General features: G+C 40.4%; 1 protein-coding gene across 1 annotated transcript in view; it reads left to right on the top strand.

The window, feature by feature from the left end:
- Positions 1–20372, top strand: part of LOC128743400 (protein tiptop) — a 32277-nt gene extending 11905 nt beyond the window's left edge. The window contains exon 2 of the mRNA XM_053839964.1: positions 16973–20372. Coding sequence (XP_053695939.1) covers positions 16973–20372 — 3400 coding nt within the window. The remainder of the gene's footprint in view (positions 1–16972) is intronic.
- The last annotated feature ends 241 nt before the right edge of the window (positions 20373–20613 follow it).

Raw genomic sequence — 20613 nt, 5'->3', positions numbered from 1 at the left:
GTACCTCGATCACACTTTTGGATCTATCCCCTGTTGTTTTTGCTCGTATTTCATGCATTTATGGAATGTGTACCAGCAATAGCACTAGTTATGGTTATAGTGACTCAAAAATAGAAAATTTTCGGATATGAAACATTACTTACTTTCGATGATTACCACCTTGCTGTGATACATTATTTGGAAAAAACATTTACAAAACATGAAACTAAATACCCAAATAACAATTTGGGTTTTCTGATGGTATTTAAGACCAAAATTGGTCATGAAAACCACCATAAACAATAACATAAACAATACAATAAAACTCACATTGTTGCTAGGGTAGGTAACTTATTACTCGAAATAATAGTTGCTTGTAGATGCTGTATACACTAATTTGAAAGCTGCCTTCGATTGCGTTGACCATAAAATATTGTTGTGTCGGATGGAATAACTTGGAATTTTTGCCACTTTTACGAGATGGACACGGTCTTACCTGACTGGTCGCAGTTTATGTGTCAAGATTGGGATAGAATAATTTGAATATTTTTATAATACGTCGGGAGTTCCACAAGGAAGCAACTTAGGACCGTTGCTTTTCACACTGTTTATCAATGAGCTCTCTATTCTGCTACCTCCAGGATGCTTATTTTATGCGGGTGATGTAAAAATATCCCTGCGCATAAAAACCGTTCTCGACTGTTTGAAATTACAACAACTTGTCAACCTCTTTGAAGCGTGGTCCACAAATAATTTGTTAACAATCAGTGTCCTCAAGTGCAACGCAATCACATTTCACCGCAAAGTGAACCCGATTACATTCGAATACTCTATTTTGGGTCACGCATTGCAACGAGTTGTTCACATTTGTGACCTAGGAGTCAATCTTGATTGTGCGCTCACTTTTCGTTTACATCTCGACGGCTAATAGGCAACTCGGATTCATTCTCATGCTTTATTTATCACTATTGCCATAACTGGTACAGAAAAAATCATCGTTGCTTATTTGGCATCATGCAAAATGGAATACAACGTGCACAGAATTTTGGCTGCACATGTTGTCACCATAGTGAATATAAACAAACCACAGTTTAGACATTCGTAAAAGTATTTAGTGATTTGCGCTGGCTTTGGTGAGTTTTATTTTGAGCCGCTATTTTGAATATACAATTACATCAGTTAGATTTATTAGCAATCGTAAAACGAACAATAAAAGCTACAACACATTGTTTTTCTTAACATTGTCTGCGGAGAGAGGAAATTTCTTCAATAAATATCAAGCTTCACTGGTTAAAAATCCTTAGCGAGGCCTGCAGTATCAACCAATTGGATCTAGCAAGGTTCTAGCATGTCATTAGCAGACGTACAAACCTACAGTGTAATTTTAACTAACTATATTAAAGTCAATATTATTGATCCCTTGCATTATTAGCAGCAAAATCTGACAGCTAACTCTATCCTTCCAAGACGTCGAATCCAGTGCAATCTGGCTGGCTCAAACTACAGTCATGGAAATTCCTCAAGCACAAATTCAAAACTAAAACGCGTTCAACGATTGTCGTAGTTTATTCTGCTTTCAGCAATTCCACGCCGTACTAGAAAGCGAGTACTCAAATGTACTCAAATTCCATTTCTAAGGGCTAAGGAAAGCCTCGAAAAATACGTAAAAAGCAGGGTATTAGAAGGATATACAAGAAAGAAAGAGCCCAATAACCTGAGTAGGAGAACGTTCACATAAGAAGACTGAAAATAACATAAAGAGCAGTAGTCAAAACTACACGCTAATCGCCGATCTCAAATTTAAGATTTCATGCGATAAATTCAATATGATTTCATTTCTTTTGCTCAAAACTTAATAGTCAATTATCAAACAAAATAATAAATGCACTGAAGAGCTGGTAATTTTTAAATGTTACGTTCACTTTTCTTTTGTGCGAAAATGAGTTAATTTCGAGATTCCGCCATTTGATTTAGTAGCAGTACTTTAAGTTTTATTAGGTTCCTCTAGTAGTTTCGCGACAAATTACATAAAACTGCTAACAAAACAATAGCTACACTAGAATCTTTTGATGACCGCAATAAAACTGCCTTCGACCAAGGCACCCACTCTTCAGAAGGCTCTAAGAGCCCTTTAAAAATCAGGCCAAGAGGCAGGCCATAAACCCAAGCAGCACACTTTTGGCTCTTATGGTTGAAGAAACTTATTTACGACTAAAATTGGTTCTAAATCAGTTGCCACAACTGCTTTATAACAACTGTGCTAGTAGGGAATTCAAGTAGGTGTATAATGCTCTGATGAAAGCAGCATTAAAAACGATTATAGGGCACGAGGGGGTATTTTCAGCCCAATAAGCGATGGCATCTATTTTTTCGGCCTATTGCCTAGTTCTAGTGGAAGAACAGGTGGTTTTGACGTTCTTTGAATAAAAAATAGTAGATTACTTACAGTCTTGAGAAAATAGTTATCTTATAACATATTAAAATTGTATGTCGGCAAAGTATTTTTATTGGCGAAAGAAGAGGCAAATAGGCTAAATTTAGAAACCTGCTGAAAATACCCTCCCGTAATTAAGTTTTCGCTTTTTTCGACTACGCTATAAATCTGTGCTACGAAGCATGAAGCTTGCTGCATTAAAAACTCAATCTCCCAGACAGCTTCATCAACTTAAAAATGTACAGCATTGAGCAGAAAATAAAAGTTTTACTGTTAGATCAGCCTGGTCGTCTTGATTTATAGCGCCCATAATAAAATATCCGCAAGGATATACACTCAAGTCGCTTTTTACGTGAAGGATACGTCCCACGTAAATCAAAACCGCGTAAATTCCGACATTCACGTTAAAAACCGCGTAAATTCTGAAAATCGCGTAAATTCCGAAATTCGCGTAAAAAAACCGCGTAAATTCCGAAATTCGTGTAAAAAAACCACGTAAATTCCGAAATTCGCGTAAAAATAGTCGCGTAAAAAACCGCGTAAAAAGCGACTTCAGTGTCTAACAAATTTTCAGCAGTTTCCGAAAGTTGTGCAGCATATGCACATGAAAATTTATCGTGCATATTGACATAATCAGTGGCTAAATTTAACGAGCCTTCAACATATTGTAATTTTCGAAAAGTAGGGTAACCAACCTATTTTGGACCCCATCAACAGCTGTGCATAATATGGACACTTCCATTTGATTTTGCTGTAAGTGTTTAAACAACTAATTCTGATAAGAACACCGATTAACAGTAACTTCGTTTCGGCAATTCACAGTTTGCTTTGACGAATTGTTCTTTCGCGACCAAAAAAAGCTGGAAAACGGTGCAGAACTCTAATATTCTTCAAGCAGCCAAAAATGTGTTTGGTAAGGCTGTTACCATACTAATATGATCATAAACCTAACAAATTCACTGCGGTTTGATAAGCAACCGCAATAAGATCAACTTTGATTGGTGTGCCATCTTGTATTGCTACGCCCCACTTATAGTAAGTTTATAAGATATGTGTCGCAACCAACTTGGCTTTATAAACAGTTTTAATATCTGAAATTAAAGAAAAGAAAAAACGTTTTCTAAATAAACTTCTACTATTAATATTTATTCGCGAAAAGTTTTCTCTTTTCTTTAATTTCATGTTCCGTATTCTACAGTGTGACACATATGTATTCGAACAAAAACAAAGTCATATATTTTTTTTGCTAAATTTCGAATTTTACTTTTAGGAGTTGTTTACGTATAGATACAGAACGCAACAAACAATCATTACTCTATTAAATCACCTTTATCCTGGATAACACGCTTCAATCTCTTTTTAAAGTCGTTACATGCGGCACGCACTACTTCCATCGGAATATCATCCCATATCTTGTTGATAACTAGCTCAAATTCATCCAAATTATGATATTTATAATCCTTGAGCTTCTGCTGCAAGTACCCCCATATACAAAAATCCAGTGGGTTCAAATCAGGAGAACTTGGATACCATTCCTTTTTCGATATGAAATCCGTCGGATTGGCTTTGCACCATGTCTTCACAAGATTTGCAGTGTGGACTGGAGTTCCATCCTGTTGAAAGCCGTAATCTCTTTCACCATACATCCCCCGAACGTAAGGTATCAAATTTTGTTCTAAGACCATTTCCAGATAGTATTTTGCATTAACTTTCACAACCTTGTCAATAATTAATTGAGGAAGTTTCCCTTTCTTTGAAATGCCTCCCCATACCATGACCGTTGATGAATTTTGGTATCGTGGTACATTCCGTTTGCGCTTTGGAACGTCCATGATCGAAACCGACCACAACTGATCATTTTGAGCATGATGCGGTGTTTGAAGAACAAGCTCCTTCTCATCAGAATAGATCACTTCTGAAACACCGTACCGACAGAGCAGCAGTTTGCATCTTTCCTGCCGTTATTGTTTTGTTGCTTCCGTTAATCCATGGATTTTACGTTTTTCGAATGCTTTCATATGCAGATCCATTTTCAAAATTCGACAAAGAGTTTTCCTTTTGATATTCAGCTGAACTACCATTTTCTGTGCGGACCGGTCGCAACTGCAACGAGTTCGTTCTCGAACAACCTTTTTGACCTCTGCAGTTCTAACACTTCGTTTTCTTCCGTTTTTTACGGCTTTCAACAGATCCCGTCTCGACAAATCTTTTTACTGGGGAGTATACAAATCCTCTTGTTATGCCGTGATGTTTTAGGTCACGAAAAATAGTGCCGTATGAAGCACCGTTTAACAATTTATTTATTATCAACGACCGTAACGCAAACTTTGGTACATGCACACCGAACGAGACATAATACAAAAATTTAACTACGAGTAGTCAAGTAAGACTTAAGTTATGATGCAAAACACACATGGTCTTATTGTTAGATTTTGTCACCGTGAATTTTATATCTCACTTTAGTTGATTTTTTCGGTGAAAATAAAGACTATGATGCTTTCAGCGGACGTTTCGACTTACTACCCTTCAGTCATTAACTACGCATTAAACATTTAATGCGTAGCCAATGACTGAAGGATAGTAAGTCGAAACGTCCGCTGAAAGCATCATTGTCTTTATTTTCACCGAAAAAATCAACTAAAGTGAGATATATACACATGGTCTTAGTTTGACTGTATGCCGCTGCAAGCAAAAAATGATTTTTGTTCGAATATATATATGTGTCACATTGTACTAGGACGTTCCAAAAACTTCAGTCAAGTTTAAATATGATTTATAGCTAGCTATAAGTAGTGTTACACTTGTATTATTTTGGTATTGCGCAACACCATGATACCACCAGAGGTAATGATTATTACCGCAATAAAACCTTTACAAAATTCAAATAAAGTTAAACGGCCTTAGAATTGCTACTCTGTTTACGGCAGGTTTCCATAGAGTAAACATATTCAATCGCAACAGTACTCGAATTAAAAGAGTAAAGTGACGTTTGAGAACATACAATTAAGGTTAAATTAAACAATTCCACTTTTCATTATCAATTTGTGTGACTACGTTAACGTGTGCTACTCGCAATTCGCGGTCGAAGGCTATCTATGATCTCGTTCTGGGAACCCATGGGAACAAGCCACGTCTGTTCTTACGTTTCGCAAATATACAGAGAATTAGACGAACACCTCGTCGTAAATGCATGAGTTTGAAAATAACGGGCACACGGTACATCCGGTTATAAATATAAAGTTTGAAAACTTAAACGAATGAAATTGTTTAAACAACGAAAATTAGACTTGAGTAATGTTTTTGGGTGTGATAACTCAATTGAGTTGGTATTGGTCATCTCATTCTCAAATCGCTGTAGCCATCATCGGAAATTCTCAATTTCAGAATTTTCTAATTATTTTAAGGATAGAGTATTACTGACCCTGGCCCCACTAGGGCCCTTGGTAGGAACATGGAACGGCCAGAGCTTCCCCATTTCATAACTTAAACGACCACAAAGTTTGCTTTTCGAAAAAATCCGTTAAATTTGCTACAGAGTAGTTCCTAAGGTGTTGATCGATTCTACATTTGGTTAGTTAAATTAGAATGTTACACGAGTAAAAGCAATACATATACGACTAAGAAAGACAATATGGTTGTACAATCTCCATAACTGCGTGATTTGTCCAGATTCAATTATGGTTGTCGGAACAAAGTTATTTTTTCCCGGCATATCGTCGACTAACAAACGAGAAGTTTTATCTGACCAAGTTGCTATAAGAATAACCAGCTCAAATTATAAGCCGTTACTAACCCGCGGGTTTCATAACTTCACAAAATATAACGAACTACAAATCTAATAAGCGTACTCATACGATCCTGTAATGGTGTAAAGTGTCGCTAATAAAAAACGACAAGAACAACAACAACGATCCTGTTATTACCCAGTTGTTCGTTTTTTCATTCCCGCCTTGTCCTGCGTCGAAAGTTTCGGTAGGGTTTCGGTATCGGAACTCACGGGACTCAGTCACGCGTGTTCTTGCGTTTTACCAGAGAAGCATTCAATTAAATTCCTCTGCATATAAGATCATATAGAGTCACCGTCACGTTACGTTTAGAATCAGCTTTATCCACTTCATATGGGTTCAAGATTGTAAAAATTGGGCTATGTGTGGTGGTGGAAAATCAATCTTTCGGGTGAATCTTCATTACTTGCTCAAAACATTATCCTTAAAGTTCACGAACACATCAATTTCACCTGAAAATTGCTAATGTCAAGCTCAAGTGCTGCCGTAGGCAAACAGATGCGATTCTTGCGACTAATAATAACCCGCATGGCGGCGCCCTAGTGTTGCAACTTTGAGTTCCACCAGCAAAATATTGTTTCGCAACATGCAAAACAAAGGATGCGTGAAGATGTTTTTGAAACGGTTTAATTCATTTAATTCAGTATTAATTAGTGTGGGGCACGAGTTATATTGTCAGAAATGATATGTGGCATCGTAATTGTCTTAATAATCATCAGTAGTCCATCGAGATCGTAATTGACATCAGCCTAAAACGCACAATATTGTCTTTACAGAAAAGCTTACCTTTAACTGAAACCATAATGAATAGTATTGGTCCTGAATTACTTCCTCAGAACAGATGGAAGCAACTGCAAACTGAAGTTCTAAAAATCTATCGCACTTTGTTTGATTGTTTGTTTTGAATAGTTCAGTTTGTAACTGCCTCGTGTACAACAATTGAGGATACCGCACACTAAGTACACTCTATTATCAAACGCAGAGCCCAATGGAAACGTGCCTTTGGAAGCTAAGAAATAATTGTGTTTTATTGGAAATGGTGCGTTGAATGTAACTAGATCGTATGTTGTTGATGATTTCTCCTTTTAAATACAATTCCGTAAAATGATGATTTGACTAATTCAGAAAATTGTCTTTCCAATTGTTTAAGAAAGGAACATCAAAATTGTTGCATCCGAGTGCAGTGTCTGGAAATTATTGCCCATAACCTTAGAAATATATTTCCAAAGACCTGCACGAATACTTTAATATAATAAAAGAGATTAGCTACTGCCCAATAAAATACCCATTGAAAACACAACCGACGTGTTTTGTCGTATCACTTGTCCTAGAGTATCTTAACAAACCACCAATCTTTACCCCAACACTCTGATGGTGGTCATCGTCCAAAGCAGGTTTTTGTGCATTGTTCCCTGCCCGAGGGCAGATTTTTTCCCTCCAATCGAATTAAATTGTTATCAAAACTATTGAATTCAATTATGGAACCGTATAGAGGAGCCCTTTTGCTGCGCCATCTTATTGGCAACCAGGATTGCACACCGCAAACATACACACATACTACACACGGTCCCCCCACACGTTACGGCACCCGGCTCCGGCAGCTTCGCTTCACACGACGACGACGACGACGACTTTCGTTCCTCCTGCTGCTGCTGCTGCTGCTGCTCTGCGGATATAAGCAATTAAGCTTCGAAAGCCGATCGCGCATGATCCGTCGGCATTCGTTACACCAGACGATAAATCAATCGTCCTTATCTTCCTCAACATGTTTTATGTTTTAAGGCCAATCGATGGCTTTTTGTTGGCTTCGACGGGGTCTTCTTCCTACGTACGACGACGTCGCGTCGCGTCGCTGGTGCTGTGCTGCACCGCGCGCCTGCCATTCCGGAGTACATTTACATCAAAATTCAGACTAAAATTAAGCATTTGTGAGCGCTCAGCGTGTGAGAGCATTCTTTGTTCGTTCCGTCCCGGTTCCGCCGCCCGGGGGAAACCGTCGAAATCCCCGGGACGAGCGCTGGGAAATTAATCTCTTTTTAACTGACAAAATTTAATTTATTGGTTTTTTCTCCTTTCTCCGCTCCGGCTTTCCTATTTGACTGGTCGTTCTTTCTTTTTTCTGAAAAATTTATTTTCTATCACTCCGAAAAAAAAAATGATTTCCAGAATATCACTATTAGTGTGATACAAAACTAGAAGCGGGAAAGAAAGGCCAGAACAGGAAACCGTCAGCAGATGACAAAGCGCGGGTCTGTGCATAGCCCGAAAAAAAATGTATCTTCAAATTTCTCATAAATTGTAATTTATTGCTTTTCCATTTCGGTGTGCGTGTTGGTTCCATTTTCGTCTCACTTGGCCAGCTTCACAGTCAGATGCTGTGGCTTCACTTGACGATTGACGAGGTCGACTGCAGACTGGACTGAACGGATAATAAAAACGGCGACTGCCGATTAGGTACCTACCACCAGGCAAGACAGAAGAAGGAGACACAGAGAGGCGTGGCCAGCAAAAGTGTCCACGTCAGGCAGGCTCAAGAAGCTGTCCTTTTTTGCTTGATTTACATGTCGACTGCTGCTTGCTGCTGGCCTGGCCTGGCCTGGCCTGTGCTGTGCGGGTTCTGAAATTAAGAGGGACACGGTTGAGGCGGGATGGAAAAATAAAACTATGATTAATGACGGACCACTCACATGTCATCTGGTCGGTCGGTGCCTGACTTGAGAAACCTGTTCTGTTCGGAATGGAAGATGGCATTGGTGGTTGTTAGAAGGAAGGGTCTGTTTTCGATGATGTAGGCAGATCGGTTTAAAAATGGTCGGGGAATGGAACAGTGTGGGATTGAGCGAGTAGCTCATTCTCCTTCTCCCCACACCGGCCGGCCGGCCACCCGATTCGATACCGGGTCTCCACGGTGCTTACGCACATCATTATATGTGAAAAGTGGAGATAAATTTTAAAATTTATTTCTGAAGCATCATAAATTTGATTTATTTGATAATAACTCTCGTATCGCATTCACTGCTGGATTGCAGACCAGTCGAACGGCAGTTTGGCTCGACTGAATAAACACAACAGACCTAGAAAAGACTGACACGTAAGAGGACTGCCAGGCAGGGGGTGGCCGGGAAATGGCGTTCCAACGACCACAGACCGCCAGCAGTGGCAGCTTCTTTTTTCTAGATCCACTGTTTCAAAATCAACTCTGACACGCATCATCATTGTCGTCATCGTCATCATGATTTATCACTCGTATTGGTCGCCATCGTCGTCGTCGTAGCCATCATTATTATTATTATCCAACATAGCGAGAAACGATCCGAGCCGTATGTGGCAATGATGATCTATGCTTTATGGTCGCGCACGCCCCTTTCCCCCCACCGTCCTCTGTGTCCTGTTCAAGCAGCCGCTTTAACGCACATGAACGCGTGCACAAACACACACACACAGACAGAGAGACACCCCGCTCGCACATATCGTATCAGAGTCCGATTTCGAGCTAACGTTCGTCTCGCTTCACGTTATTTCGCTATGATAATAATAATAAACTCGTAATAAAACAATAACTGTAAATCAAGTCGAATTGACAATGACAGAATTATCCAATAACATCTAACTATACACATGACTATAAATCAATTTTCATTCAGTCACTTTAACCATTTTATAGATTATTATAGGGTCGATGGGTGGTGGGCGGTGGTGGGCTCTAAAAAGTGCACATACACGCCCACCATGGACGGACGGTCCTCCCCGCGTTCGATGATGGATTATGCCTAACAACCATGATGTACACACATTTTTATTTTCCATTACATTACTGTGTAATGCAATTAGAATTTATTTTAATTGCTATTTAAAGAAAAATACATGTTCATTCGGAGGGAATTATAATGTCATGTTTTTGAGTTTTATTCTGTTTTGTGAGAAAAAAAATTATTTCCAGTGCAAATACTGGCGACATGTTAAACAAGTATATTGAAATCTGCATAAATAAAACAGGTTGTAACAGTCAACGCGTGAGAGGTTGCCAAATTGAACTCCGTCCAAGATACAGTTCAAAGATTATTAGAATTTCGCAGTTTGTTTCACCCATCCCTAGTTTTGAACTGAAGAACCAATTAAAAATATTTAAAGCTATCTGACGACAAGGTCGTAGGAGTACAAGCATTCCTCAGAAAACTATTACAAAAAATAAAAACTGGTTCAACCTGCAAGCTTTTGCAATACGAAGCACCAAACATTACATCCTATAGATTGTATTCACTGGTGGGCCCAGGCTGGGACCCACTGTGACACGTGTCCCATCTTATGTTTTAGGTTATCTGAATGCTATGATTCATAGCGTTTTTTTAAACTGAAATATAAAGAATTAGTTCTTTAGCTTATTTTTATTTTGCGTCTACCTTCAGTTCTCCATATCCCGAGGGGGAAACTGTCACTAATTTCTACCAATATACGGGCTGGCACCGAATGGCCGAAACACAAATGGCCGAATCACGAATGGCCGAAATCCAAAAGGCCGAATTTCAATAACAGTCACAGAAGGCCGAATCACGAAAGGCCGAATCACGAAAGGCCGAATCACGAATGGCCGAATCACGAAAGGCCGAGTCGCGTAAGGCCGAATCACGAATGGCCGAATCACGAAAGGCCGAAATTTTTCGGAATGCCTAAATAACTACTCAATAAAAAACCATGAATTAGCAAGTAGTTAACAAATAACTTTAATCAAACAAAAAACAAACTACTACTATTAAACAAACGAAACATGCTTTACGAACGTCTTTGTTTAGCGCTTAATAAAATCGCAACTGCGTCAACAAAATTTTTGCTGCTCATTTTGTGAGCATTAACACATTTCGAGTAGATTTTTTCGTCTATTTCTCGGCGCGAATTCGGAACATCCCCCTGAAGAATTCTAAGGATGTTCCCCTTTATCGCATTGTGCTCCACCCGAAGCTCTGTGATGATCCTGGTCATTGACAGGTGATGGGCACCAACAATGGTTGTCCATCGTTGGTGCCATGGTTCCAAGTTGTTTGTGTTCCGCGGTAGCTTATCAATGATAGGCTTAAAATTTGACCACAGAGTGGGGTGAAACAATGGCCTGTTGTTCCGGTTTCTCCCACTTATATAAGTATTCCGAAAATATTTCTTGATTATAAACACATCTTCATTATAAGGTGCGAGACGTATTTACCGTGTGAGTAGCAAATGTTTCCTAGATGATTCAGGGCGAGACGGCCGCAGGCCGCGAGTGTGCGCCGGTGACCCGCCGTCGGAAGCGCCGGCCACTGCGGGGGGGCAGCCCCCCCGCAGAAACCACTACTATTTAGGTGCATGCATTTTCCTAGGTTTACTGTCTATTAGGGATTATCCCTTAGTTAAGTCCGAACGAGCGGTAGCGAGTAAGGACAGCATGTATCCAACGTTTGCACAGGTTGAAGACTATGAATATTTTCGGTCGAATATGACATTCGGCCATTCGTGTTTCGGCCATTTGTGATTCGGCCATTCGCGATTCGGCCTTTTGTGATTCGGCCATTCGTGATTCGGCCATTTGATATGTTATGCCATTCGTTATTTCGGCCATTTGTGTTTCGGCCATTCGTGATTCGGCCATTTGTGTTTCGGCCATTCGTAGGTAATCCCAATATACACTACAACTCTTGCATACTCATTTCATGGTGACATATTGGTGTAACATGAAAACACGTGCAAACAGACACAACTCTGTGAAGAAAACCCCCCATAAAAATATCGTCACGCACATTTTGTTTGCACACTAGCACCATTTGTAATCAATTCTCCAAAATATCAACTTCACTAGCAGTATCGGACTCGGACAAGCAAGCATTTTATAAGTTGCCTTCCCTTCCTTTCGTTAAAAAGCGCAAATTTGCGGAGTATGGAAACATTCCCAACCAATACTAAATTTGAAATGACTGTAACGGCGTGCGAAGAATGAGACAGTAGTGTTACGTCTGTTCGTCTGTGTCGAAAACCGAGTAGACCCAATAATTAGAAGTATGCTGAAAATACCATTCCATCCCATGTACTCCCGCTACTCGCATAACAGTCCCATATATATAGAAAACTCCACAGAACATGGGACTGTTATGCGAGTAGCGGCAGTATATCTAGTGACTATTTTTTTTCAAAACCATTATTTTTCAATTGTTTTTATCGCTCAGTTTGGGTCGAAGGGTCTGATATTTTGTTATAGCGATGCGACGAAGCGACGTGCCATCTTCTTCAATCGACGGATTATATCAAGGCACCACAAAATAATATAAAATGATACGAAATTACCACCAAATTGAATTGAACCTAGAATTGACATAAAAAATACTTAAAATAATAAAAATGACGCATATAAGAGACATAGACGTAGAGATATACGCAACTATAAAATAAAAATGATGTATAAACGGTAAAATAATACCACAAAAATGGTACCAAATCAACACAAAAGCACAAAATACTGCAAGAATGAAAAATAGCACAATGGTAAACAAAAAATAAATATAAACCCACAAATTCTGCCACACAAAACTGCAAACAGATTAAAAATAGAAACAGATTCGAAATAGATTAAAAAATGGTACGAAAACGACACAAAACGATACAAGAAATATTAATGCAATACAAAATACAAAAATAACACAAAAAAATAAAAAGACACAAAAGAGATACTAATCTTATACTAAAGTAAATACATAAATCAGGGATGGTTTGATCACTTTGACTCAATTTTGATTCATTTGACAGTACCGTCTCAGCCCTACCAAATATTATAATGTTATATATGGGACATTGGTAGAACTAGTTCTAATCTACCATTTTTCTGAACAAAGTTTTGCTGTAACGTTTGTAATTACGGTGCTACAATGCTAGTAACTCATCAGTGACTAAATGAACGTTCATTTAGTCACTAATAAGATACTAGCGTTGTAGCGCCGTAACTACAAAAGATACAGCAAAACTTTATTCAGCATAATTATAGACAATAACCTGTTCTACAAATGTTCTTTACATAACTTTGTCATATTTGGCCCTGTTAAGACGGTACTGTCAAATTAATCAAAATTGGGTCAAAATGATCGAACCTTCCCTGACATAAATTATACAAATATTAACTTAAAAATTATTCTGAAAACACAAAACTGATACAAAAATATTCAAAAATGGCGGAAAATACACATAAAATAAATACGTGGGCCAAAAATATAACAAAAAAATACCACAAACGAGTTAAAAATTGAATATACAAATGCCACAACATGACATAAAATGTCATAAAAACTACACAAAAAAGAAACATATTACAACAGGATGAAACAGGGACTTTAATTTTTTTAGAGTTAGTAACTTTTTTGTTCAAAATAATACATTATAATACCACAAAAATTGTGCAAATTTGTTTTAGACCTCTTTTGGACTTCATATAGAATTATTTCAGCCGAACCTTAGATTCTTTCCAGTATTCCTTATGCAAATTTTTGGAGGTCTTTTAGACCTTTTTTACAATTATTCCAAGTTTAGAATTTAGAATTCTTCAAGACTTCTTTTGACTATCTTTTAGACTTCTCTCAGACGTCCACCAGACTACTTTTAGACCAATTTTAGGTTTTTTTATGACTTCTTTGAGATATATAAGGGCATATTTCTTTAGGGCATATTATTCTTCTTCTTTAGGGCATATTTTAGAATTTTTTATCCTTCTTTTCGACATTTTTTAAGACTTTTTAAGTTTTTTATACTTCCCTTAGAACAGTTTTAGGTCTTTTTTTGACTTCTTTTAGATCTCTTTCAGACTGCTACTAGACTTACTCTAGACTTCAGGTAGAGCTCTTTTAGCCTTCTTTTAGATTTTTTTAAGACTTCTTTTAGGATTATTTTAGAATTTTTCAACTTTCTTTTAGACTTTTTTAGATTTTTTAAGACTTCTTTTAGACTCCCTTAAGACTTCATTTAGACTTCTTTCAAACTACTTTTAGAATAGTTTTACACTTTGTTTAGACTTGTTTTAGACCGTATTTAGAAGTTTTTAGCTTTCCTCTAGATTCCTGTCAGACCTTTTAAAGACTATTTTGAGTTCTTTTAGACTTTATTTAGATTTCTTAATGCCTTCTTTCAAATTTCTTTAAGATTTTTTCAGACATATTTTAAACTTCTTTAAGTTGTCTTTTAGACTTATTTTAAACTTTTCTTAAAGTACAGTAGACTCTCGAAAAAGTTAATCGATTGGGTCGATTAACTTTTCCGAAATATTAACTTTTCTGAGTAGTCCTAAAAGTAATTGAAAATGATAAATACAAAAGCGAAAAATTCATTCCGAGATATAGGATACATATATTTATGTATCTGGAAGTTGTAATGGAAAGAAATATGTAGCAATATCTTTATGAAATAATACTTAGTTTCATAAAGTTTTTTATAAAATAATACCTTTCACTAAGTTTAAAATAGTCGGTTACACTAGTTTACTTTTGTTTTTTCGTAGTCTGCGACTACGTTTTGATTAAAGATAATCGTTCGCGCTTATTTTTAGTTCCTTGCTGTTCCTTCTTTTGCATTTAAAATTCAATCTGAGTTTGCGCTTTTCCAGTACATTTCCAAAAATCCTGAAGTAACTATATGCCCGTATTGAACTATTGTTGCAACTGTCCGATACAAGTTTATGAAACTGTGGAAAAATGAGAAATAAAGATAGAAGGTAAACACACGTGTGTGAAGAAACGCTTGGACAACCAAGAAATTCAAACTCTCAGAAAAGTTAAGGCAAAAATTAACTTTTTAGAGCGTTGCATGAGAGCTGATATACGCTTAACTTTTCTGTTAAATTTTCTGAGAGTCTACTGTATCATTAAAAACTCTTCTAAACCTACTTTACACTTCTTTAAGACCTCTTTAAGATCTTTTTAGATTTCTTTCAGACTGCTTTTAGAATTTTTATTAAATTTATTTAGAAATTGTTTTGCCTTCGTTTAGCTTCCTTCCAGAAAATGGCAACTTTTTGAGCTCTTTTAGACCATTTTCAGAATTATTGCGGACTTCTTTTAGTTTTTTTAGACTTCTTTTAAACCGCCTTTGAACCATTCCAGCGTTACGGGACACAATTAGCAACCATTTTTATTGTGTAAATCGGTTCTTGTTTCACCAAATTCTTGGTAAATAGCTTGTAAAATAGGTGACTAAAGATTACTTTTCTTTGCAGTTGTAAGTCAGGAATTTTGTTTAATAGGAACTGTTTTGCGTGGTGGGCATGGTGTCCAGTAACGCAGGAATGTGTCATTTAGACTTTTCTCAGATTTCTTCAAAACTACTTTCGGACGTTTAGGACTACTTTGAGACCTTATGACTTCTCTTAAATCTCTTTCAGACTTCTTTTATACTGTTCTAGACTTATTTTAGACTTCATTTAGAATTCTTTTAGCCTTCTTTTACATTTCTTTTAGATACCCTTTAGACTTCTTTTGGGCCTACTTTAGAGTTTTTAACCTTCTTTTAGACTTTTTAGCATTTCTTTAAGACTTATTTTAAGACACTCCATAGACTTCATTTAGAATACTTTTACACTTCGTTCAGACTTGTTTTAGACTTGATTTAGAACACTTTTACACTTTGTTTAGACTTGTTTTTGACTTGTTTTAGACTTGATTTAGGACTTTTTTTTATCTTTCCTCTTGATTCTTACCAGATTTCTTTCAGGCATTGAATTTTTAATTCCATCCATTCAAATTTAACATCCGGATCAGGGGGACACTATGAATCCGGAACCGGTTCCCATAGAGGGACATTTCAGCATCAGTAAAATATGTCATGTCGCATATCAAAAAACATCAGAACTCGACAAAATAGCGATTAGTGACCATCTCATGCCTCTCAGAGGCCATATGGCCACTTCCGGGCCTCGGGGAGATTTTCTTCCCTGATCCATGCAGGTACGGATTTCGAAGGAACTTGTCCAGGACAGGAAATCGGCCATTTGGCTTCTGAGAAACCTGAGATGATCACTAATCGCTATTTTGTCGAGTGCTGATGTTTTTTGATATGCGACATGACATATTTTACTGATGCTGAAATGTCCCTCTATGGGAACCAGTTCCGGATTCATAGTGTCTCCCTGATCCCGATGTCGCGCACCGCGGCTTATAACTACAGCAATGTAACTATTATGACCACAGTCGATGATCTGTTAAAGAAAATCAACATTTTTCAAACAAATTTCAAATATTTATCAACATTATCTAAAAAAGGGATGTCACGGTCCCCCAAGGAACACCGGAATAACTCCGGAACCATGCGACATGTGGCCATGATGTGTAGATATTATGAAAATAGAAAAGATTTTCGGGAAAATTTCCAAATTTGGTGAAAAAATATTGGAAGATAAAAAAGTTACGGCCATTTTAGTAAATTTTCGGGTGCTAAAAATGATGTAGACCTTAGAGGGGTTAAATAGGGCACGGCAGGGTATTTTCGGTTCATTAAGCGATTTTTTCGGCCTATGGCCTAGTTCTAGTGGAAGAACAGATGGTTTTGACGTTCTTTGAATAAAAATTAATAGATTACTTGCAGTCTTGAGAATATAGTTATAACATATTAAAATTGAATGTCGGCAAAGTATTTTTATTGGCAAAAGAAAAGGCATTTAGGCTATATCATTAAATTTGGAACAGCCGTTGTTGCAAAAGTCTATATTTTTCAAGATTTCGTTCCTTCAAATCGTTTCTGCATCAACTAAAATTTGCCATATTTTTATCTATTTCAGTGAAATGGCCAGCCCTAGATGCCAATCGAGGGAGTCATCCGGCGGTGGTCGTTGCCCATCGGACGAATCGATCCGGTCCGAGGGCGACAGGGACGGCCAGAACTCGGGCCCGAACATGAGCCCGGTTTCGATAACGCTCCCGCCCACCCTGCCGCCAGCAGCCGCCGCCGCCCTCCTGCCTCAGCATTCTGCCGCGATGGCCGCCTACCTGAACGTGGCCGCCGTTGCGGCCCAACAGAACCGACTGCTGCTAGGTTCGCCGCTGGCCGGACTGGCGGCCGCTCGTAACGGATCCCCGCCGATACTACCTCCACTGGCATCTCCGACGGACGAGAGCGACGACGCTGCGCTGGACTTTAGCAAAAAGCGCACCGACAGCGGAACGGCCGACGATGACGGTGCCAGTGACTGCGAAGATGGAGACGCGGTCAATCTGAGCGCAAAGTCCGGCGAAAACAGTCCGCTGGATCTGTCGGTTAGCCACCGGAAGCGAACGGGTGATGACTCCCACTCGCCTCCACCTCGGAAAGCTCCTCGCTCGCTCGACTACAAACCGGCCATCGTTACGCCGTGGAGTTCACCGGTAACACCTCAGCTTCCTTACTTTGCCGCCGCCGTAGCAGCTGCTAGTCTATCACCGAAGAACAACCACACCGATTGGAACGGCAAACATAAAGGTGTGACCAACGAAGCTGCTAAGGCTCTGGAGAAAATGACCGAACTAAGTCGCCTTGGAGGAGAGGAAATCTATCGACCCTCGAACAATAACCCCGCCGCAGGTGGCAATGCACCGGGCGGTGGCCGTCACAGCGCATGGCAATCACACTGGCTCAACAAGGGAGCCGATTCGGCCAAGGATGTCCTCAAATGTGTTTGGTGCAAGCAAAGCTTCCCCTCATTAGCTGCGCTGAGCACTCACATGAAGGAGACCAAACACTGCGGCGTAAACGTTCCTCCGGGCACCGGAATGCCTCAACAACCGATCCAATCGCAACCACCGAATTCGTCCAACCAGAACACCGCTGGCAGTGCTTCCAACAAACCATCACCGAGTGAGCTAAATCTTCTAATTAAGGAAACCATGCCGCTTCCCCGCAAGCTCGTGCGCGGTCAGGACGTTTGGCTTGGAAAGGGTGCCGAACAAACTCGGCAGATCCTAAAGTGCATGTGGTGTGGCCAGAGCTTCCGAACCTTGGCCGAAATGACAGCTCACATGCAGCAAACGCAACATTACACTAACATCATTTCCCAAGAACAAATCATATCGTGGAAATCATCCGATGGTGAGAAGCCCGGTTCGGGCGCTCCAGGACCCAGTGGAAACTCCTCGAACGCTGCGGGGACACCCAACACCCCGGCCGCCCAGGCCAACAGTCACGTCAACGCAGTTTTCACCTGCAAAGTGTGCGATCAAGCATTTTCCTCACTAAAAGAACTCAGCAATCACATGGTTAAAAAGGCCCACTACCAAGAGCACATAATGCGAACGATGACCGAAAGTGGTGGCCGCCGAAGGCAGCCCCGAGAGAAGCGAAAGAAATCCCTTCCGGTAAGAAAATTGCTCGAAATGGAACGAGCCCAGCACGACTACAAGAACGGCGAAAATCCTCCGGTTAGCGCAGCGAACAAACCCATCCGCGATCTCGGTGCCGGAAAAATAACCTGCGAAAAGTGTAACGAAAAAATCGAAACAACCATGTTCGTGGATCATATCAGGCAGTGCATCGGCGGAACGGCGATCCTGCAAGCGCAACAGCAACGGGAAAAATTGAAGAATGCCCTTCTTTCCAACACCATCATCCCACCGGATTCGATCAGTCCGGTAACGCCGATCAGCCGGGATGGTCGCAAATCGGTTGGCGATGATCTGTCGTCGCCACTTTCACTGCAAAAGTCACCCATGCCGGCGGATCTGTCCTCTCCGGCTTCGGCGAAGAAGGACGGCGAGAAAAGTTCCTCTCCCTCGGTGTTGAATGCGATCGAGCAGTTGATAGAGAAGAGTTTCGATACTCGTTCCCGCCATCCGAGCACCAATTTTGGGAATACCAGTCAAAGTACGACACCGCTCGGTTCGAGCATCCTGAAACGTTTGGGCATCGATGAGAGTGTGGATTACACCAAACCGCTTGTCGATCCGCAGACGATGAACCTTCTGAGGAGTTACCATCAGCAGCAGTACGTTTCGCAGTTTGGAAGACGAGAACGGAGTGGCAGCGAATCGAGCTCCATTTCGGAGCGAGGGTCGAGCCGGGTGGATTCGTTGACACCGGAAAAGAAGTACGACACGACCGGTCACTCAACGCCAAGAGGAACTCCGGAGAAGCAGTTCATAGACGACCACAACAACAGTGACGAACAGCAGGTGAATATAAAGCGGGAGATGGCGAGCGATGACGAAGACGAGGGTGACAAACATGAACCATCGAAAATTAAGATCAAGAAGGAACTCGACGAAGACGAAGAAGAGGGACCCATGAGGCCTCCAAGCAAATCAAACGACGAAGCAGCAGACACGGAAAAAGAACACAGAAGACGGTGTAGTGTGGCTTCTAGTCCTGCCCCAAGTCCGCGACTATCAACCGCCAGCGTTCCTCTGAGTCCATCAGCTAGTCCCATCAGTGACCATCATTCCATTGCATCGCGGTCGACTCCGGGGGTGGCGGATGGCAGCAGCAAAAAGTCATCCAGTGGCAACGTGAGCAGCAGTTTGGGCGCACTGTCATCGATGTTTGACAGTTTAACTGGAGCGGGAAGTGCCGGCACTGCAGAAACAAGTGGATCAGGTAAAAAATCAAACGCTCATCCACTGGCAGCACTGCAGAAGCTTTGTGATAAAACCGAAACGCAACCCAGTGGCAGGGCGGGAACCAGTAGTGCACTGCTTTCGGCTACTACCAATGCACAACCTAGTAGAACTGCTCCGGGGGCAATATTAGCATTTAGCTGGGCGTGCAATGACGCGGTTGTGTCGGACGAATCGGTTATTAAGTGTGCCTATTGTGACACGACGTTCACCTCGAAAGGCGCCTACAGGCACCACCTGTCCAAGGCGCACTTCGTCAGTGACGAGGTTATTCCGGATCCGAAGGGTCAGGGTTCCTTAAAACCCGGTTCTCCACATTCGCCTAAATCAACCGGAAGTGGTGTTGGTGGCGCCGTTGGAATGAGTAGTCGTGAAAATTCGAACCGTACCGACGGCGGCAGTACTCCGGTGCCTTCAATGGTGGGTCCTGGCGGTGGTGGTGCTGGCGGCGGCGGCGGCAGGGACAGTGGAAGCGGAAACGGGCAAACCAAAAGCCCACCTCCAACGCAATCACCGGCGGCATTCGATGAAAGTCCGCACTCCAAGTTTCTCAAGTACACCGAACTGGCCAAACAGTTGTCGTCCAAGTACGTCTGACATTCCTAAGTTTCGTAAGCCCGGTAGGTTTTCGTTCTTTTTTTCTTTCGTTTTCTGTTCAATATGTAAATAATGCGCTGAATTGTCGGAATGATGGACAGCCTGATATAGAGCGAGAGCGAGTTTGTGTGCAGTGAATTACACATGCGGGAGAGTAAGCAAAACGGAAGACTCCCGTTCGGAAAAGAGAGAGAAAAGGAGAGCAAAAGCAAAAATGAGGCAGTAAATAACGTATTTATGT

This window comes from Sabethes cyaneus, chromosome 3 (assembly GCF_943734655.1).
Source record: "Sabethes cyaneus chromosome 3, idSabCyanKW18_F2, whole genome shotgun sequence".
NCBI lineage: Eukaryota > Metazoa > Arthropoda > Insecta > Diptera > Culicidae > Sabethes > Sabethes cyaneus.
This window is presented reverse-complemented; position numbering and strand designations above follow the sequence as displayed.